The 20,428-nt window shown below is 38.3% G+C and overlaps 4 protein-coding genes across 7 annotated transcripts; all 4 read left to right on the top strand.

The window, feature by feature from the left end:
- Nucleotides 1-1,077: 1,077 nt before the first annotated feature.
- Nucleotides 1,078-3,014, top strand: LOC149386448 (pterin-4-alpha-carbinolamine dehydratase 2, mitochondrial-like). Its single transcript, XM_089625780.1, has 6 exons — nucleotides 1,078-1,129; nucleotides 1,215-1,266; nucleotides 2,130-2,215; nucleotides 2,296-2,419; nucleotides 2,519-2,587; nucleotides 2,708-3,014. The coding sequence occupies exons 2-6, from the start codon at nucleotides 1,260-1,262 to the stop codon at nucleotides 2,794-2,796; spliced, it is 375 nt and encodes a 124-aa protein (XP_089481906.1). The 5' UTR covers nucleotides 1,078-1,129; nucleotides 1,215-1,259; the 3' UTR covers nucleotides 2,797-3,014.
- A 136-nt stretch (nucleotides 3,015-3,150) lies between these two features.
- CRSH (Ca2+-activated RelA/spot-like protein) lies at nucleotides 3,151-5,764 on the top strand. Of its 3 annotated transcripts, none has more exons than XM_089625779.1 (3): nucleotides 3,151-3,514; nucleotides 3,805-4,238; nucleotides 4,326-5,764. In XM_089625779.1, the coding sequence occupies exons 2-3, from the start codon at nucleotides 3,942-3,944 to the stop codon at nucleotides 5,559-5,561; spliced, it is 1,533 nt and encodes a 510-aa protein (XP_089481905.1). In that variant the 5' UTR covers nucleotides 3,151-3,514; nucleotides 3,805-3,941; the 3' UTR covers nucleotides 5,562-5,764. The 3 variants fall into 3 exon arrangements, with proteins under 3 accessions (XP_089481905.1, XP_089481903.1, XP_089481904.1); XM_089625777.1 differs by having other exon boundaries at nucleotides 3,766-4,238; XM_089625778.1 differs by having other exon boundaries at nucleotides 3,151-3,667; nucleotides 3,766-4,238.
- Nucleotides 5,765-8,195: 2,431 nt separating this feature from the next.
- LOC149386446 (double-stranded DNA-binding family protein) lies at nucleotides 8,196-10,540 on the top strand. The gene is made up of 7 exons (XM_089624878.1): nucleotides 8,196-8,351; nucleotides 8,818-8,886; nucleotides 9,137-9,189; nucleotides 9,271-9,335; nucleotides 9,952-10,043; nucleotides 10,142-10,213; nucleotides 10,311-10,540. The coding sequence occupies exons 1-7, from the start codon at nucleotides 8,349-8,351 to the stop codon at nucleotides 10,347-10,349; spliced, it is 393 nt and encodes a 130-aa protein (XP_089481004.1). The 5' UTR covers nucleotides 8,196-8,348; the 3' UTR covers nucleotides 10,350-10,540.
- A 2,827-nt stretch (nucleotides 10,541-13,367) lies between these two features.
- Nucleotides 13,368-15,922, top strand: LOC149386445 (two-pore potassium channel 3-like). Of its 2 annotated transcripts, XM_089627201.1 has the most exons (3): nucleotides 13,368-14,659; nucleotides 15,216-15,372; nucleotides 15,452-15,922. In XM_089627201.1, exons 1-2 carry the CDS (start codon nucleotides 13,521-13,523, stop codon nucleotides 15,361-15,363), a joined length of 1,287 nt encoding a protein of 428 aa, XP_089483327.1. In that variant the 5' UTR covers nucleotides 13,368-13,520; the 3' UTR covers nucleotides 15,364-15,372; nucleotides 15,452-15,922. The 2 variants fall into 2 exon arrangements, with proteins under 2 accessions (XP_089483327.1, XP_089483326.1); XM_089627200.1 differs by having other exon boundaries at nucleotides 13,371-14,659; nucleotides 15,216-15,922.
- Nucleotides 15,923-20,428: the final 4,506 nt, after the last annotated feature.

Raw genomic sequence — 20,428 nt, 5'->3', positions numbered from 1 at the left:
TTTTTAAGTAAGTAAGGTTTTGTGTTTACTTTTTATCTTGTATATGCTATAAATGAAATTATTTAAGACTTAAGTGTATGAATTTATTGATATATTGAAATTGTTACGTTTTGAATTGAAATGAAATTAGTTTGAATTTGAATAGAAGTTTTTGACATGTTGAAATATATTTGTTGCATGTTTAAATTAGATTATGAATTGAAATTGTTACGTTTTGAATTGAAATTAAATTAGTTTGAACTTTGAATATGAATTTATTGATATATTGAAATTGTTACGTTTTGAATTGAAATGAAATTAGTTTGAATTTGAATAGAAATTTTTGACATGTTGAAATATATTTGTTGCATGTTTAAATTAGATTATGAATTGAAATTGTTACGTTTTGAATTGAAATTAAATTAGTTTGAACTTTGAATAGAATTTATTGATGTACGCGTAGATCGGTTCGGTGCCGAGCACATCATAGCATGTGCACCGGGATGCCCACTGATAAGTAAAGCTGTGGGGTACGATCAAGCCGACTACGACAGACATGTTCAAAACTTCCAACAATCGTACCAAGGAAATTTCACTTGGTCTCAGTATTGCGAGCTTCAAGAAAACCAACCGAGTTTTATCCAACCGGGACGTCCATCGGGATTCTATTGATACATTTTTTTTTTATATTGTAACTATATGGTTGTGAAACATATTTATTTCATGAACAAATAGAACATTTATGCTAGATATGTATGATTTGAAGTGTTTTAAATTTGAACTACATTTAAAAATATATATATTTATGTGTTTGTTTCGCCACATTATTTCCGTTCGGTTTTCCGTCGGCACGTCGAATTTCCATGGAAATCGGCATTTTAAAACGGCATTTTACTTGCCCATTTCCACACTTTTTCCGTTCGAAATTCCATCGGCATGACGAATTTCCGTAAATCAGGAGGCTCGAAACGGCAACGAAATCGGCATTTTTTTCCTTGATATCACCTCAGTTGTGACACGTGTAACTCGACTCACTATGTTTATTTTTTCAATTATATTTTTTCTTAAATACCCAAGTCGCTCCTAAAATGATATTTATTTAGTCATAATCACATAAAAAAAAGGAGGAATAAATAAAGCTGTCAAACAGGTTTATTCTTCCTCTGTCTCTCTCTTTCTCGTGTTAGATATGTTGTTCTCTTCTCTTTATTAGAAACTTTTTTTAATTGTGATAGTTCCAGCTACCTTGACGCCGGATATTCGAAACTTGCTCCGCCATAATGAGCGGTAAATTACTTTCATACTTGCCTTTTTCACCAAATAAAATATGGGTATAATTGTTGTTTTGTCATTTTGTGTTCTGATATGAATTTATTCCGTACATCAAACTGATAAAAATGAAAAGCTACAAACTTTGACTTATGAATACATGAGATGAGAGACTGTTAATCTCCATCATTGACTTCTCTAATCATCATTTTTTAAGAGATTGAATTGAAGAATTTATTTTAAGCTTTTAGTTAGCTAGCTTGACTTGATCGTCCATGATGAAATTTTAATGCCGAAATTGACTGCGAAAATCCAGACAATTATCTTATCTTATCCTATGAATAGTTTGGCGAGCTTGGCTTGACCTTATTGAACTAAGCACGAAGATGAGATCGCAGATCCATACATTTTTGCTCTTTACTTGTGTTTAAATTTAAATCTTCTTGCAGTGATTATATAGCACAACATAGCTTAGATAGAAGGATTGTGAAACCAAGCTCTTTGAATCATAATGAATCTTAAACTCATCAGTAGTGTCTTAGTCATTTGTTCGCATCAGCGAGAGTTAGTTAATGCTGTTTGTCTTGTAACCAAGTGATTCTCTATCGCTTGAGAATCATTGAGAGAACATATGGTTCTCGAGAACAAGAAACGGCTCTTGTTTCTCTGGAAATATTTCTAGGACACCCAAAGTCGTTGATCAAAGAAGACGACCTGTAAAGTCGTTTATCTCATGTAGATTTCTTTATTCTGTTTTAAGTTGTTCTCGAGTACTCACAGTTTAAGGTTAATCCGGATATTAGTTGTTTCGGTTGATCACGTTAGAGTTGCGCTAATAGTACTCTTAATATTTAACCATCTTGTCTTTCTTCTCTAATTAGATTTGGCGACCAGAAAATGCGTGCCGTGCAGCTCAAAGGATCTGCGAGCCATGACCGAAGAAGCAGCAAATGATCTGATTCCCCAGGTTCGAGATTCAAATGTACTTATATAACTTTTTATTCTATATTTTTTCTTTTTCTTTCTGACTATGACTTTTCTTTATAGGTTGAGGGTTGGAATCTGGTAAATGAAGACGGTAAGCTGAAACTGAACCGCTCGTGGAAAGTGAGGAGTTTCGCAAAAGGTATGGATTTATTGAAGCTCGTAGCTGACGTAGCCGAAGCTGAAGGTACCTAAAACTCTCCTCTCAGTCCTTTTTTTTTTTTTGCATTTTTATTTTATGTATGTATTTGATATAATCAATTATGAGTTAATGCATTTTATGCAGATCACCACCCTGATCTCCACCTTGTTGGATGGAACAACGTCGAAATTCAGATCTGGACTTACGCTGTTGGTAAGCATTTGCGATCGTTCAAGCTACACACTTTTTTTGTTTGTACTGATAAGATATAATTTCCATAGTTTCTCAGTCATAATGTGGACATTTTTTGACATTTCGTGAAATTGTGATCAGGAGGATTGACTGAGGACGATTTCATACTCGCTGCTAAGATCAACGAGCTTCCGTTGCAACAGATCAAGAGGAAGAACGTTGGTAGCTGAACTGAGTGAAAGATCAGGAAGTGAAAATATTCCTTCCAGTCAGTAAAAGATGTTTTTCAAGCTTTTCGCCTAAGTAAATATGATTCTAATAGATTCCTGTTGGGATATTTGTCGGTAACTGAGTGCTTTATAGTTTTATCCACTAGTTTATCTTCAAGCAGCTAGTAATGTTCATCTTTAAGGGCTTTCAAATATAATTGAAGAAAAATTGATTTTCACTCATTTGTTTCCTCTGATTTTCACTCATTTGTTTCCCCTGGTTCACTTCAAACCAAGTCAGTTTTTCTCAGTAATTTAGGTAACAGGTATCGAATTATATAAGATACGACAACATTAAAACGACGTACACGGGGAAAAAAAAAATTCAAAATCAGAATCAAAATGGCATTCGCCCACTAGGAAAAGGGAATGATTGCCTATTCTTACATCTTACCCATGAAATTTCATGTTTGTTTGTCCATTTTTGATGTAATAATATGTATGTAAATATGAGGCATTATTGTAATCAATGCCTATCTAACAATTACAAACGACAGAACTAATCTAAAACGCATACTAACAGATGTCGCTATTTTGTTATTATCCGTAGCTAAAAAAAAACAGAGAGAGGAAAGGAAAAAAGAAACCTCTCACATCTGTGAATGTGAACCAGAGAGAGTTTGTGCGAGGACCGTGAAGAAAATTGATTGAAATTCTTCGAAATACTCTCTTATCAATTGTAATTATCGCTTTCCTCATCATATTTTTTTTTAATAACTTTTCACCAGCCAAATCGTATATTTTTCAATTTTGTTATTAATTTCTTTGCCACAAAACTTAGAATATTTAGGGTCTGAACCGGAGATATTGTGATCGGAATCTCAATGATTGTGTAGGAACTTCGTTGATTCATTTTTTTTAGTTATATAATATATAATCATGGAAGTTGTATCTTAAATATAATTAATCTCGATTTTACGCTATTTTTAGCTTATAGGTTCACCACATGATAGGAAATGGAAATATCAGTAATTACAGAGCCGAGTATAGCTGTGGGCGGAGTTCCGGGAGAAAGACGGTGGTCCGGGGCCGGAATCCGCAACCGAAAATGGCTGAACTTGTCCCCGAAGAATCCGCCGCCGCCGCCTGCAGCGTTGGGGCTGGAGATGGAAATGGAGGAAGGTTCCGGAGGGAAGATGGTGGTGGAGCTCGTCGGAGCTTTCAACAAGCTCACCAAGAGGATGTCCACCACTAGCTCCGCCGCCGCCGCCGCCACCACCACTGGAGGAGAGACCGTGGTGTTCGACGCCCTGAAGCTCTCGATCCCGCTCCTCCACGCCCTCCCCGACTCCCCGGGGGGACGCCCCGCCCTGTCCCGCGCCCTCGCTGTGGCCCTGACCCTCGCCGACCTCCGAATGGACGCCGAGGTCATCTCCGCCGCCCTCCTCCTCCACCCCCTCCAGGTAAAATTAACCGCTCACTCAATTCACACTTTAACCGGTTCTTCGAAATTAACCGTTAACAATTTTTGCCCCGCATTTACTTCCCAGGCCCGCTCGGCGACCCTCCACCACGTCCGGGCCCGCCTCGGCCCCGGCACAGCCCACCTCCTCCACGACGCCCTCCGCCTCTCCAACGCCCTCCTCCTCCACGATGACGACGACGACGAAGACGACGACTCCGCGGCGGCGCTCCGGCGGTATTGCCTGACCCTGTTCGACTCGCGCGCGGTGGCCCTCGAGCTGGCGGCGGCGGCGGACACCATGGCCCACCACCTCCCCCACCTGCCGCGGTACGACCGGCAGCGGCTCTCCCTCCGCGTGCTGCGGCTCCACGCCCCGCTGGCCCACGCCCTCGGCCTCCCGCTCCCCTTGGAGGACCTCGCGTTCCGCCACCTCTTCCCGTACTCGTACCTCTACCTCGACGCGTGGCTGCGCAGCCACAACCCGGCGGGGCTGCTCGAGTCCTGCCGGGCCCGCCTCCTCCGCGCCCTGCGCGCGGACCCCGCCCTCTCCTCCCTCGCCTCCCACGTCGCCGTCACGTCCCGCCACAAGAGCCGGTACAGCACGATGCGCAAGATCCTGAAAGACGGGCGGAGGCCGCAGGACGTGAACGACGTCCTGGGCCTCCGGGTGGTGGTCCGCCACGTGCCCCGCCCGGGGGACCGCGACGGCAGGGCCGCGTGCTACCGGACGCGGGACGTCGCGCGGTCGATCTGGGGCGAGGTGGACGGGCGGGGAAAAGACTACGTGGCGAACCCGAAGCCGAACGGGTACCGGAGCCTCCACATGGCCGTGGAGGTCCCGCCGGTGATGGAGATTCAGATACGGACGGCGGAGATGGACTCGGCCGCGGCCGGCGGGGCCGCCTCGCACTCGTTCTACAAGGCCGGGCTCGCCGATCCGGACGAGGCCGTGAGGCTCAAGGCCATCATGGTGGCGGCCGCGGAGCTCGCCGCTCTCCGGCTGAGGGAGGTCCCGTCCTCCGGCGGGGGGGCCGGGGACGGGGCTCAGAGGGTGTTTCGGCTGCTGGACAAGAACGGGGACGGGAGGATCAGCGTGGAGGAGCTGCGGGAGGTCATGGAGGAGCTCGGGGCGCCCGGGGAGGAAGACGCTCGTCGGATGATGAGCCTCCTCGACGCCAACAACGACGGGTCTCTGAGCTCCGACGAGTTCGAGTCGTTCCAGAAACAGGTCGACTTCATGCGGTCCCTGGACGACACCGACGATCGGTACAAGACGATGCTGAATGAGAAGCTTCAGTTTGACCAGCCGTTGGAAGAGTGATGATGGATCTCTGTGATTAAATTTCCATTAATTTGTACATTATCATTATTATTATTATTGGTATATACTGTTTTTGGTTTATTTTGTTCAGGTTTCCGACCGATGATTGTGTATCTGTTTTCTATAGAAACAATTCCAAGAGAATTGAAAAGAAAGCACTGCGTGTTCTTCCGTAGTCAACAAATCTTGTTTTTAATGTGTTTTATCTTTCCATTATGAATTGTTGTTCTTCTTCCAGTAAACGATTACCAGAGAAGGCGAGCCGGCAGGACTCGAGGAGCCCTGCCGGGTTGTGGCTGCAGAGCCACCAATCGAGGGAGAGGTACGAGTACGGGAAGAGGTGGCGGAACGCGAGGTCTTAGTGATATTTTCTTCTTATTCCCTACTGTTCCCTCTCTCTGATTGTTCTCAGAAAAATTTTCTTTCTTCCTTTTGTCGGAATTTGGTGATAGTTATGCTTCAGTTCTAGTTCTTTGTTCGACGTACTCAGTGGTACCTTAGTATGTCGAGATTGTCGTTGTATGCTGGAAAGCCTCGCTCAAGTGTTTCAATACCGGTGGAAGAGCAACAAAGCTTCAAGGAAACTGTCCAACCGTCATCGACATTTTTCTCTCAGTTTCATCTTGTTTTCGGTGAAAATTTATTAACTTATGTTGTTCATCTTCGTCTTATCAGTTTGTTATGTTCTGTTAATTTATTTTTCTCCTAATAATAATAATAATAATCTGTCTTTATTCCCGAAAATAGTTTGTAATATTTCTAACAAAAGCAACATTTATAGTTTTATACCCAAAAATCTTTTGGTGAAAAAGGCAAGTATGGAAGTAATTTACCGCTCATCATGGCCGAGCAAGTTTTGAATATCCGGCGCCAAGGGTAGGTGGAACTATCACAATTAAAAAAAAAGTTTCTAATGAAGAGAAGAGAACAACATATCGAACTCGAGAAAGAGAGAGATAGAGAGAATAAACCCGTTTGACAGTTGTTAATCGCGTTTTTGGATTAGCATTAAGAACCGTCCGTGGTTCGATCTAGGGCCAGACCCTATGACCGCACGTAGGTTGGATTTGATGAAGTTCTTATCTTCTCGTCGTGTTCTTGTTCTTCGGATCTTTGGGTCTTCGGGTCCTTGAGTTTCCGGGTCGTTGGATCTTCCGCGTTCACCGTGTTCTTCACGTTCCTTTATTGAGTTCTCGAGTCTTTGTTTCTTTGAGTCTTCAACCCTTTAAATCTTCCACGTTCTCCGTGTTTTTCACGTGTTTGTGTTCTTCGTGTTCATCGTGTTCTTCGGATCTTCAAGTGTCCGGGTCTTCGGATCTTCGAGTCCCGGGTCTTTGGATCTTTCACGTTCTTCGTGTTCTTCGCCGGGTCTTCAAATCCTTGCACCTTCCCCTAACCATAAGAAAATGTGAATCTAGAGGGACGCGGAGGGTTTTCCCTCGGCGCGTGCTCCGACGCTCAACATTAGTCGTGTTGTATTGTGTTTTTGGTAAACAATTTATACTTGTCTCTATGTTTTCTAGAGAGAGAAAGTGGTGGTGAGATTTTTGTAGAGTTTTGACAAGTTGAGAGAAACTTACTTTGTGTTGTGAATGAGTGAGGTATTTATAGGGACCAAGGAGTTTGGTGAAAAGTACTTGATTAGGTGGTGGAGATGGCCGGGTGGTCTTGGCCGAGTGAAGACGGCCGGGTGGTCTTGGCCGATTGAAGACAACTGGGTGGTCTTGGCCGAGTGAAGACGGCCGGGTGATTTTGGCCGAGTGAAGATGGCCGGGTGGTCTTGGCCGGGTGAAGACAACCGGGTGATTTTGGCCGAGTGAAGATGACCGGGTGGTCTTGGCCGGGTGAAGACAACCGGGTGGTCTTGGCGGGTGAAGATGACCGGGTGGTCTTGGCCGGGTGAAGATGACCGGGTGGTCTTGGCCGGGTGAAGATGACCGGGTGGTCTTGGCCGAGTGAAGATGGCCGGATGGTCTTCTTTTTTGGCCGACCGGGTGGTCATTTTTGTAGCTTTGTCTTGAGGATTTGTCAAGAAGTCTAGCTTGAAAACATTCTTTGAGAGTATTTTGAAAGACATTTCATGAGTGTTGACTCGGAACTTGGTGCGTGAGTTTGCTTGTAGGCTTGTGCATTATGTATGGACTTGATGTATCATTTTTTGCTCTCGGGGTGTCGTTTTTACGTTGTGAAAACGACGGCATAACAACAGTTATTCGTCCTTTATTTTCATGTGATTATGACTAAATAAATATCATTTTAGGGGCGACTTGGGTATTTAAGAAAAAAAATATAATTGAAAAAATAAACATAGTGAGTCGAGTTACAGTTACACGGGTCACAACTGAGGTGATATTGATAATCATAAGTCGTTTAGGGGCATGTATTTTGAAATACTAAAAACTATTGGGGTAATTGTCGAATTCTGCTCGTTAATTTGGAGGAGCTAGAAGTAAAAAGCGCAATATTTTTTCTGTCAGAAGCAAAGCTCCGAGAGCAGAGGCCAAACATTTTCTCGGAAACTAAATTCCCAGGCGAACATGGTCAGTTTTCTCTTTTGGGCATAATATGCAATTGTAATGTAACCATAAAATTGTAAAACGACATAAAAATGAATGTCGTTATTGTTTCGTACAGGAAAGGAATAAAGAGTAAAGTAAAAAAATAAAATAAAAATAACAGGTCGTGCTTGCGTTTCAAACGCAAGCAGAGGGAGAGGAGAGAGAAAGAAAGCGTCTGTAAGCTGAGCGAGGAAGACGAAGGAGAAATCGATCGAAATCCACTCTTTCAATGGTAAAATCGCTTTCGTCTCCGTTTCATAACTCCATTTCCGCTTTCGATTCGCATGTATTCACTTTTCGATCACTTTCTTAGATACCTGTTCACAGTAGTAGGGAATCTTGTAGATTTTTAGGGTTTATTTTCTTCCGTTATGGAGTTGCAGGCTGAATAGGAGATTTTCGCGGTACGTTAGGAATTCCAGTTGATTGAATCCAAATTGATACAAGTTAAAATTGTCTTAACGTCAGTTATGAATCAAACTTGGTGAAATGAATCCTAAGGTTTTAGCACACTGATCGCATTCATATTGTACCACATCTAGAAGCATGTAATGAATATTTTTTAAGACTAGTTATCTAATTTGATTCCTGTTCTGAATGTCTTTTGAGGCACAAATACATGCAAGTATATTATTAGTATGAGTGAGTGTGACTATTTGTAATCCTATATTTTACTGTATATGTTTTCTTCTTTATAGGCTGATCCGGAATTAGAAGCGATCAGGCAGAGAAGAATGCAGGAGCTTATGGCTCAACATGGCAGAGGGGTAAGACCTTCTTTTGATGCTTTAAACCTTTTTTGTTTGTTTGTTTGCTTGATATAAACCAATCATTTGTGAAGGAAACCTAGCTCTGAGTTGAACATAAATATACTTTGTTCATTAGGTTTATAAGATCATATTGCGATCATTTTCAAAGAAAACCTAGCTTTGAGTTGAAGATTAATATACTTTGTTCATTATGTTTATTAGATTGTATTTGCGGTTCATATTGAATGTATGTAATATCGATGTATAGGGTGGGACTCAGCAGAACCCGGATCAGCAGAAAGCCCAGGACGATGCAAAGAGGTTTGGAACTTATTTTTATCACTTGATTTGCTATGCTGTTTAAGTTTTCTTGTTGATCTGACATGAGGATTAATACTCAAGAGATGCAGAGGAACAGAGGCAGATGATGCTTAGTCAAGTTGTGTCAGCTGAAGCACGTGAAAGAAGTGAGTTCGAATATATAAATAATGTTTAGGATTTGTACGATCTTGAGAAACTTTTAATTCGATTGAGCTTTTTGTTTAAAGCTATCGCATCCTTAGAACTTCTCTTACTTATCTCCTACATAGTCGAGTATAATGAATTTCCGGATAGCTAGTTAGATAAGTGTCTGGGTATTTTTGTCATGTTAGGATTTTATTGCTTTGAGTTTTAAAACTGAGATTGCCATTTTGTTTCTGTTAAACCTTACGTTATATCCTATAGTTATGTTATCCCAAACATTCTGCAATACAAAAGTTCTAACCTAACTTGGGTTCCATCGAGAGGTCATGTTGCAGAATTCAGGAAACTGATGTTGCTGCATCCATTTTATTGTTATTATTATATCGCCCACATTTGATTCCGACATTCAGTCACCCATAGGTCAAAGGGTCTATTTTCTCGCACACACGATATGTGGTCAGCATGAAATTTTGAGTAGTTGATACGGGCAGATTCATAAATGTAACTGTGGAGTTGCGAGCACCTCTTGCAGTGTTATATGCAGCGATATATACCATAGTTTTATTCAGCGGTGGAAGCATGAAGTTCGTTGTTGTGTCAATCTGTTGAACCTTGCAGTTTCTCGTATTGCCTTGGTGAAACCCGAGAAGGCAAGAAGGGTTGAAGATGTTATTCTGAGAGCTGCTCAAATGGGTCAGATTACTGAAAAGGTGGTTTAATTTTTATTTTTTCATGCAGGTGTTTTTGTCGGTAAAAGTATTTATGTCTATCGCCCATGAGGTAAATCCTAGTCATGCATTATTTGCAGGTTTCTGAAGAGAAGCTCATCTCACTGCTGGAACAGATAAACACACAAACGTCCAAACAGACCAAAGTCACAGTAAGTTATCGCCACCCGTTAAAACAATACCGTTTTTCCTATATAAGAAAACTTTGGAGTTTGTTTAACTTTCTCTTACTACCACGATGCTTCCCAGATTCAGAGGCGTCGGAGTGTCCTTGACGATGACGACTGAGTATATTCACTTGATGTATGTGTTTCCTATCATCTTCACTGAATATATAGTACTTTGATTGTTTGAATTTACGAACAAAAAAGTTTGCTTCTTTTGTGGGTTGTTGTACTTGTTATTCTTGTCTTTGCTTAGATTGTGCTTGTTATTCTTGGCTTGCTTACATTACAATAGATTGGGGAGGTTTCACTTCACCTTTGATCGATATAAATATGGTACGTTCTATTCCTACCAAAAAAAAAAAAATCCAAATCCAAATTCATCTGTATTGTTTACTTTTGCCTTTGCCATAAAGAGCATGAAAGCATGTGCCCATTCATTAACAAATATGCTAAAAGCATCTATACGTTTGTTTCCTTTTGTAATAAGCCAAATACTGACTCAGTCCTTCCTGATAACGACAGATTAGAGAAGGAAAGTTGCAACTTGATAATTTGAAGGTGTGAGAGTTGATCTAGACAAAAAATAAAAATAAAAATAAAAATAATTAAAGGTGTGAGATTGTCACGCACTAACAGTGATTTACTTAAATAATATCATGGACCAAGTCTAAATCGAGTCGTTTATTACTTATTAGTAGTAGTACTGCGAGGCGTGAAATAATGAAAATCTATTCTTTTAAAATAAAAGAGCCGCCTCCAATTATGGCGGGAGAGACAAGTGACATTAGCTATATGAGGCTAAATTTGTCAACTAACATTGGAAGTAAAAAAAATGAATTTTTTTATTATATTTTGTATTCTGTATATGCAATCCTTTTAAGTTGTTAATAGGACAAACTGGCCTTAATTCGGCAAACGGTGGTGGGCGTTAGGATGGTGACTGAATTTGGAATATTTGTTTTTATACTTTTTTTTTTCTCCAATATGCTTTAATATTATAAGTTTTTTTTTCTCACACTTTAATATTATAAGTTATAAACTATAGAAAGATATTTTCAAGTTGTGGAATTTTAATAGCTATTGTCCTAGAAGACACTCGTTTCAGAAAACGACTTCATCAAGTTGACTGGTAAATTGCACGTGTCATAAAAGCTCACCTAACTCTATGGTTAACGGGAAACTAATAAGAAGCTTTGAATTTCATTGATTAAAAACATTATGAGTTTTAAAACCCATAACTGTTGGTTAGTAGGACTTATTAGGCCTCCGTTTCTTATCTTAAGGTCTCATAATTAAATACATAAATAAACCTTCGATTTAATTTAGAGAAAATTTCATAACTAGCTTCAAAATGTGCGTCACTTTTCATATCTCATTCGCGTTTTCAAAATATTTCGACAGTAATCGTTTCCGTTTTCTCCGGGTAAAAATATGTAAAGGATTTTGAATTCCTAATTTAATCTCAATTCAATTCAAGAGAAACAAAGTTAAATAGCGGAAGAGTACCCGAATCCATTGGATTGAATGCACACGGTGGTGATCAGTGGTGGACCCAGACTTTAGAAAATGGGTAAACAATTTATGTTGAAAAAAAAACAGGCTAAAATTTTTTCCGCCTAAAAATTTAGGCTTTAAGGGGGGCCAAGCATCTTGAAGCTTCCACCTGAGTTCGTCCCTAGTTGTGATGGTCTTCTAATTGTAGTTTGCATGAGAGTCTGTAGTATGATTGTTGATGGGGATACAAGAAAATATATGTATTACAATGAGAGACCATATCAGTTATAAGTAATTGGCAGACAGTTACTGATAACTATTACTTATTTCTAATTTGGTCTTTCATCAAATTAGAATTAGCATTTATGGTATCCACATAATAACATCATGACAAATATGTCCTTAAGTCACCAACTGTTTATGAATTAGACCACATCAAGTTTGACTTAATTACAATTGACCTAACTCATTTATTTAATGACATTAGCAGTCCCAAATTTATTCTAATAAAGTATCCTTGTGTTCCAAATCTAGTTAACAATTATTGAAATATGGTTAACTGTTATTGAAATTTTGTCAACCGTTATTAAAATCTGATCATAAGGTTATTGAAAATTGGTTAGCGGCTTTTGAAATCTAGTTCAAAATATTGGTATATTGAAATCTCGTTAACAATTATTGAATTTTGATTAACAGATATTAAAATCTGATTAATAGTTATCGAAATCTGAATAACAGTTATTAAGGATAAATTAGACACTTAAAATATTAAAAAAATTATTTATGAAAAATAAAAAATTTAACAGCTTATATTAAAAAAAAATTACGAAAAACAGAGGCTATTTTCACTTTAATTTATGGGGTGCTGTAATTGTACTCCATGTTTGACATTTTCGTTAAATTTTAAATTTACAGATATTATTGACGTGTGGAAAATAAATGTCAACTAAATTAGAATCAGAATGCTTTCACGTCGTCCCTTGAATTATATATGTTGACAAATTTTAGTATCCAACTCTATACTTATTTATAATAATCAATTGTATTGATAATAAACCACTCCCAAGATTATTACAGGTTGAAAAAGTACACTCTCGAGGCTTTTGGCATTACACAACGGCTTAATATTAAAACCGTGCCATCAATTTGTTGAAAAAAAATGAAATTAGTATTAAGAAATTACTTGAAATATTATTTATTTTCACCAACTAGCGTGAAATAAAATCTGATATCTCATATGCAAAGATAAGAGCAAGCGATATCACGACACGCACACATCAATAATTAGTAACACAACAACGATTCGTGATGAAATCTAAACACGTCTCCTATTTCCATCACAGATGGATATGATTTTGATGAACATATATATTATAATACATCACTCGTTGCCTCTGAAATCTTTGTCAAAACTTAAATCCAAAAGAAAAGGCCAAAAACAAATCAGCCATCGTTATAATTACCTTTTCGTAGGAAGGGCATTTCATTTGAATCTGAAAAACCTCTTCTTTTTCCCCGCGACTTTGAAGTTGGATTCGCTCGTTTCCAAAAACATCAGCACGCGCGTTCAACGGAGCGCGTGGCCCTTTTTAATCTAAGTTAATCTAATTCTAATCTAGTCTGTCAATTGGCGCTAGTTGATTAATTGATTAATGATTTTCCAGCCCAAAATAATCAAATAATTATAATCAGACCATCATTTTCACACGCTTTCTCTCTCTTTGGTCTCTGTTGTATTCGATCGCTCTCTGCCACTGAAACACCATCGTTTTGGATTTCTTCTTCACAGAGAGAGACAATGGAGAGTGAGCCTCTTCTTCCGTACCTGAGCCCGAGAATACGTACGTCATCGTCGTTACCGTCACAGCTTGTTACTCTGCCCGAGAACGACGAGGTCGTTCTTCCGTTAACGCCGTCAGAGCTCAAAAACCGTCTGATATTCGGTCCCTCTTCTTCGCCGAATGACTCGTCGCCGATCGCCGAAGCCCTAGCCGCAACCCTAAACTCGCCAAAACCCTCGTCCTCGTCGCCGTCTTCGTCCTCCTTCGACGCAGCGGCGATTTCCATTGACCCGAACCAGTCGTGGCTGACCGACCCGAACTACCCGATCTTCGCCAAGACGAATCTCCACCGCTCCAAGACCGCCCCGGCCATGGCCGTCATCAACGAGCTCGTATCCGAACAAGCCACGGAGCCGAAGCCCCAATTCACATCGCAGTCGATCGTCAGGCAAGGGTTTCTTCTCTTGATGGTATACCTAGCTTTCGGAGTCCTGATATACTGGCTCAATAGGCACGATTTCGTGGCCAAAGAGACCCACCCTGTCGTCGACGCTCTGTACTTCTGTATCGTCACGATGTGCACGATCGGCTACGGAGACATAACTCCGAACAGCGCGACGACGAAGCTTTTCTCGATTCTCTTCGTCCTGGTTGGGTTCGGCTTCATCGATATACTCCTCAGCGGAATGGTCAGCTACGTTCTTGACCTTCAAGAAAACTACTTGCTCAGGGGAATCAAAGAAAACAGCGAGAGGAAGGAACCGAAGACCTCTTTCATAATCGATTTCAAGAAGGGAAGGATGAGGATCAGGATGAAGGTGGGTCTGGCTCTGGGCGTGGTGGTGATCTGCATCGGCGTCGGAGTCATGGTTATGCATTTCGTCGAGAATCTCGGGTGGTTGGACTCGTTTTACCTCTCGGTGATGTCGGTCACCACTGTTGGGTACGGAGACCGGGCGTTCAAGTCGATGACTGGCCGGATTTTCGCCTCCATTTGGCTTCTGGTCTCGACTCTCGCGGTGGCTCGGGCGTTCTTGTACTTGGCCGAGGCGAGGGTCGATAAGCGCCACCGCAAGATGGCCAAGTGGGTACTCGGCCACGACATGACTGTCTCCGAGTTTCTCGCCGCTGATATCGACAACAACGGCTTTGTGAGGTATGTATGTGTTTCTTCGCTTCATTTCTGAGCGTATTCTTTGGTTTTTGGGATTGTGAAGGTAATGTGTTTGCTTGCTCTGTCTATGAGTTTTACGTGAAAGAAAAAGGGAACTTTTCCATTAAGAAATAACATATCCAAGTATGTAAGTTTTTAGAGTTCCTGAAATGGGGGTTAGGGATTAAGGTCTTTTGAAAGTGGCCTATCTTGATGTGTGAGACTTGAAATATTAGAAGAGACACAAATAACTTATAGCCTAATTCAACTTTGATACTAAAGAACTTAAATCTTAGGTTATTAAAAAAGAAGTAGAAATCTAGCATCATGAGCCGCAAAGGCTTGAAATGTACAGAGACTACGCCTGGAATTTATTATCTACTGATATTCATATTTCTGTATAATCAGTTCAAGCACCAAGACTTTCGATTTTATTAAGTTTATTGTTGTTAGCTCTGGAAAATTACCCGATGGTCTATTCCATATTAGCAATCTTCAAATTCGCGTTGCTGAAGGGTTTTCGTAAATTTGTCTTGCTTTCTTCCTTTTTATAACGCAGCAAAGCAGAGTATGTCATTTTCAAGCTGAAGGAGATGGGAAAGGTGTCGGAGAAAGATATCATGCTGATCTGCAACAAGTTCGAAAAGCTAAACCGTGGAAAGTGTGGAAAGATTACTCTCATAGAACTCATGGAGGGCCATATCTGAACGATCACAGTATGTTTGTCACAATTTAGTTTCTTAAGATATTCCTCGGACTCGGAGAGAAAATTCTTTAATGTGTTGTTTATATCAGCCCGTCCCGGTTATGAGCCGGTGATGTATGAGAATCACCTTCTGTTGAGACTGCCCTTTTGCCAGTTCAAACCCTGAGATTGATCGCATGAAACATCATGTGATTTTGGTGGTTATACGGAGAAAATTTCATGAGCAAGTTAAGGCCGTCGTGGTATCTACCTGGAAAACTTATAATTCAATTAATTTTTTGTTTCCTTTTCCCCTGGAAGTAGATGGACGAGCTAGGAGAATTCTTCAAAGTTTTGTTGTTCTTTTTTTTTTCATTTTTTACATAGCTTTTTGTAAGTATAGACGAAGGATGAAAGAAATCGTCCCGTCTTAGTGAAGAAATTGTTGATAAAGAAAGCCCTACGCCACTGTAAATTTCTGTATAGCTAATGGATGAATCATGGTAAAGCCAATTATGTCTCTTCTGTCACTCTCTTTCCAAACAGTATAAATCATGATCTAGCTTCTCTTTGCATTGTCATGTATTTTCTCACTCGGCTCATGTGCTAGTTTATGGAGCCGGAAGATAGTTGGATTCCAGATTCTGTAAAAAAAAATTTATGAAGGGAAATATGGTTAGACATTTGAAAAATTAAAAATCCTCTTTTTGTTCTTTCTTTTGAGATCAAACTGTCGGATGATTCTTTTTTTTTTTTTTTTTTTTTTTTTTTTTTTACAAGTTAAATAAATTTTCAGACAGATCCATTCCACTTCCGGAAATCTGAAATTCGGAATGGAAATATACATTCGATCCCGAAATGGACGGAAACATTTTTGTTGCCGAAAAAGCTCAAATAGACGGGTGGATCATAAACACATGGTCGGAATTAATAAGATGTACCAACTTAGAACATATTTGTGTGCTCTTTAAGATTCATGTATTTCCTTCATTTGAGACATGGTATAGTAACTGATACCCGATCTCCCAATTTTTATTTATTGATTAAATTGCACGGAGTTCTAGAGGTAGTAGTAGATCCAGCCATTACTATCAAAGCTATTGGACATGAATGGTATTGGACTTACGAATATTCAGACTATAACTGTTCCGATGAACAGTCACTCACTTTTGACAGTTATATGATTCCAGAAGATGATCTAGAATTAGGTCAATTACGTTTATTAGAAGTGGACAGGCTCGTGGCTACAGAGTAGCATCTTAGTACAAGGTACCGGTTGGAATTAGCTAAGCAAGTGTGTGTTTTAGTAAATACATACCAAATCAATTGTGTTCTATTTTCTTTCTGGAGGCCCCACTGGCCCAATAAGTGTCCCCTCGTATCTAATAGCGAATACGAAATTTAATCAAATCTATTTGGGCTTGGGCTTGGGCTTATCTTACCCTAAATAAAATGCTAGCAAGCAGAGAGGATTGAGTTTATATTTACCCCTTTGAGAAAATTCAATGAATTGAGGGAAAATTGCCACAACTAAGACTCTGGGGACAATTTACTTATTCCTATAATTTTTTTTTTTTTTTTACTATAGTAGGAATCTTTAGTTACGAGTTTGTCACTAAATAAAGAGTCCTAGTATGATACATTTTTCATTTTTATAGGAATAAGTAAATGTCCTCTAAATTACTCTTAGTTTCGTCCATCTCCCATCAGACAAAAACTGTGAGGATTTCTCTAGTTATAGGACCGGCCAAAAATTTGCGATGGAAGAAGCTACAAGAGGCTGATCCTATGTCAATGCATTATTCCTACGAAATTGGGATGAATGGTTAAAAATGTCCGTTGTAAAGTATTAGAGTTGGCCGAATATCGTACAAAAATATTGGTGGTCGATGGAAATTGCGACAAATTTTTTAGAGAAATCGGAAGAAAGAAAAAATTACCGCCGGAAATCATTGGTCGACAAATATATACCAACTGCCGATAGAAGTACTGACAATAATTATTTTTTGTAATTATGAAAAATTATTCAACAAAATATATAAACAATTAATAAAGTAGTCAAGTAAAGTAAATGATATAACTAAACCATGGAAGCTATGTTTTATCGAAAAAAAGTTAATAATAAAAGTTCAGGAAATTTTACCAATACTATTATCAATCATACTCAAAATAAATTTTAAACTAGCATAGCAACGAAGCACATGATTTAATTAAAAAAAATTAATCACGAATTATTGTAAAAAAAAATTGCATTACGGATGAACATTTTGAAAAATCATTGGAAATTTTACTTTTTGGCTGTCAATATATCAACGGAAAATGCCGGCGGAATTTCGTTGAATTTTGTGGGCTTTTCAATTAATTTAATTAATAGAGCCATATACATCATACTTAAAAATGTAAAATAATATTAATCATTTAAACTTAATAAGATTTTAGAATAATTACTTAAAAAGTTTTATACAATAAAAGATATTGGCAGTTAATTACTAATTACACATGAATAAACAGAAAGCATAATACGATTCTAGAACATCTTAATCTTGTTTACTTATACATGTTCTATGAGTTGAACTTGTGAGGTCATGCATTATCTCGAATGATAACTGGGAAATGACTTTTACCAATTATTCTTACAAGAACTAGTCTGTCAAGGACCAAACCAAAGTCGATTTGGTTTATCCCAATTATTTTTTAATCAGTAAACATGCAGCTTCCAAGTCCTTCGCGTCTTCTACTAGCTATTTTCAAAATGGTCTAGAAAAGTAGTAATTTGGTAATAAACAATAAAAGCATGGACCCATTTATATAACATAACATTGCACTAATAATTTTGTAAATTATAAATAATCTAGATAATTTATGGGAACGCTAAAACTGTTACTTGCGAACTCCGTATATCACTTTGTTGTGGGGATGAATTGATGCTTTCACATTTGTTTAACGATTAAAATTATTACTTGTATGCCTAGTTTATAGTTGGCATTAACACTTATATGACATCAGAGCTCTCTGAGAGTGTGATCTCAAATCTCACAAATTTAAATTTCTTCCACATTCTATGGTTCAAATACTATTTTAATGTCTCATATATTTAATTGTTGATTGTGCATGTGTATTAATGAAATATAAAAAATAATACTATTTTTATATGCCATACGAATTAATAGGTACGCAAGATTGAAATCAAACCTTCAAATTATTTCTAGATAGAACAAAGGAAGGTGACCAAATCAATGTGTCATTTTTAACACTCCCAATGACTGTCAAAACTTGCATGGTAGGCAATATTGAAATCAAACCTCCTAGTCCTAATACATATCCCCTCAAACTTTGACCATATACTTTTGTTGAATTTTCTTTTTAGTGGCTTTATATTTTCCTTTAGCTTAAAGTTATCAACTTTCAAAAACCTTGAGCAAAAACGATGATAGAAACCCCCCTTTTTCGTGTAATCTATATTCCTTTTTTTTTTATAAGGAAACTTTGAATGGAAAGTAGACTGAATAGCAAGATGCTTCAAGTACTTGTCCTTGCCAAAAGGTTGCTTTCAAAAATCTTAATTTAATTAGTCTTCCGTAAAAAGATATCTTCATAAGCCCACAACGTGAGTGGAAACGTTTTTAAAAAATACAGTGCATATACCAAGTCATCTCTCTCTCTCTCTCTCTCTCTCTCTCTCTCTCTCTCTCTCTCTCTCTCTCTCACATTATATAATTTGACAATTGAATAAACATGCAGTTGCAGAACTTTTGAATTCTTATAGCAAGACAGTCTTTAGTGATCTTGACTGGGGAAGCAAAGACCACGTCTGATTAAAATTTATTGTGGTTACCCAAAAGTATAAAAAATTAAAAAGGTTTAAAATAAAAGTATAGAATATTGTAGTAGTCAACAAAAATTATGGAAGCGACTTCATCAACAAAACGATAAATTATAATCAATTATAATAAGTTTGGCTTATTATGAAAATTTTAGTCATTGACCCATTCCCAAGTCGAAGTCCAACAACAACATATTCGTTTTAGAGAGAAAAAAAAATTTGTAGTAAAATGGTTAGAGTGAACTAAACACATAGAGCAATTTTATGCGTAATGTTGTTTTAATTACGAACATAAAAATTCATTTGCATAAGAAATTGAAGTAATTTAATGCAATATCAACTCTTTATAAAGGAAAAAAAATACTCATTAAGAATATATTTTTGAAAATATACACATTTAGGGTTTTTGTTATCAAAAGACTCTTATATTACTAATTCAAAAGGAAAAGTGGAGCAAATAATCACACAAGATCGGATTTGCATTAATAATTAAAAAAAAAAAAAAAAAAAAAAAAAAACCCAAGCAATTTAACTTAATATGAACTATTTAAAAGGGAAAAAAATACACATATTTTAAATTCTTATTATGATCAAAAGACTCATATTCATGTCCAATTCCTAAGTTCAAAAGATGACAACTGATTGGATTTGCTCGAACGGACCCGACTATTCAGGCGAACTCGAGATTTCTCGAGCAGACACTAAATCATTATGTCTGAAATGCTAGTCTATATATATAATTAACATGAGAGTAATATGCACAATTGAACCCTTATATATACTCCGAAAAATAAGTTATGACCCTAAACAACGTGTGAAGTACAACTTATTATATAGAAAAGTCTGTGTCGATCGAATCCTTTCTTTAGACATGCTTTCTATTTTTTTCCTGAGTTCACTTTGGTTTTAAACGTTTGGCGCGATGATATTGTGAGTTGTGACGACACCTTCATCGCAACAACAAGTCTTTTTATTCTAATGATAGTCTATGGTGAAGAGATAAATTTGGATTAGAAAAATTAAAGATTAAAAGTGTAGTATAGGTAAAGCAAAAAAAACTAATTAATAATAATCAGTTGTTGGATCAAGTCAATGCGATAAAGAAAAGTTGTGGTTTTTTTTTTAATTCTTGAAGAATCTAAGCAAGATGACAACTTTCACACTTGATGAAGCAAAAGTTTGTAGATTGAGCGTTTGATGCTATCTTTTTATTAGTTTTAACCTCATATAATATGAAATTTTTTGTTTAAGAGCCAAGTCTAGG

Source organism: Urtica dioica, chromosome 9 (genome assembly GCF_054948205.1).
Source record: "Urtica dioica subsp. dioica isolate 48M chromosome 9, U.dioica_male_clone48M_v1_H2, whole genome shotgun sequence".
Lineage (NCBI taxonomy): Eukaryota > Viridiplantae > Streptophyta > Magnoliopsida > Rosales > Urticaceae > Urtica > Urtica dioica.
Note: the sequence above shows the minus strand (reverse complement) of the source record. Positions and strands in the feature narration are given on the sequence as shown.

What these genes read in the sequence shown, in the direction of transcription:
- LOC149386448 (XM_089625780.1), top strand. An exon ending in TGACGTAGCCGAAGCTGAAG is followed by an intron (nt 2,420 to 2,518) that starts GTACCTAAAACT and finishes CATTTTATGCAG; the next exon opens with ATCACCACCCTGATCTCCAC. An exon ending in GATCTGGACTTACGCTGTTG is followed by an intron (nt 2,588 to 2,707) that starts GTAAGCATTTGC and finishes AATTGTGATCAG; the next exon opens with GAGGATTGACTGAGGACGAT.
- CRSH (XM_089625777.1), top strand. Translation starts at nt 3,792, where the DNA reads ATGGAAATATCAGTAATTACAGAGCCGAGTATAGCTGTGGGCGGAGTT. An exon ending in TCCTCCTCCACCCCCTCCAG is followed by an intron (nt 4,239 to 4,325) that starts GTAAAATTAACC and finishes TTTACTTCCCAG; the next exon opens with GCCCGCTCGGCGACCCTCCA.
- LOC149386445 (XM_089627201.1), top strand. Translation starts at nt 13,521, where the DNA reads ATGGAGAGTGAGCCTCTTCTTCCGTACCTGAGCCCGAGAATACGTACG. An exon ending in GACAACAACGGCTTTGTGAG is followed by an intron (nt 14,660 to 15,215) that starts GTATGTATGTGT and finishes TTTATAACGCAG; the next exon opens with CAAAGCAGAGTATGTCATTT.
- LOC149386446 (XM_089624878.1), top strand. An exon ending in AGCTGAAGCACGTGAAAGAA is followed by an intron (nt 9,336 to 9,951) that starts GTGAGTTCGAAT and finishes TGAACCTTGCAG; the next exon opens with TTTCTCGTATTGCCTTGGTG. An exon ending in TGGGTCAGATTACTGAAAAG is followed by an intron (nt 10,044 to 10,141) that starts GTGGTTTAATTT and finishes CATTATTTGCAG; the next exon opens with GTTTCTGAAGAGAAGCTCAT.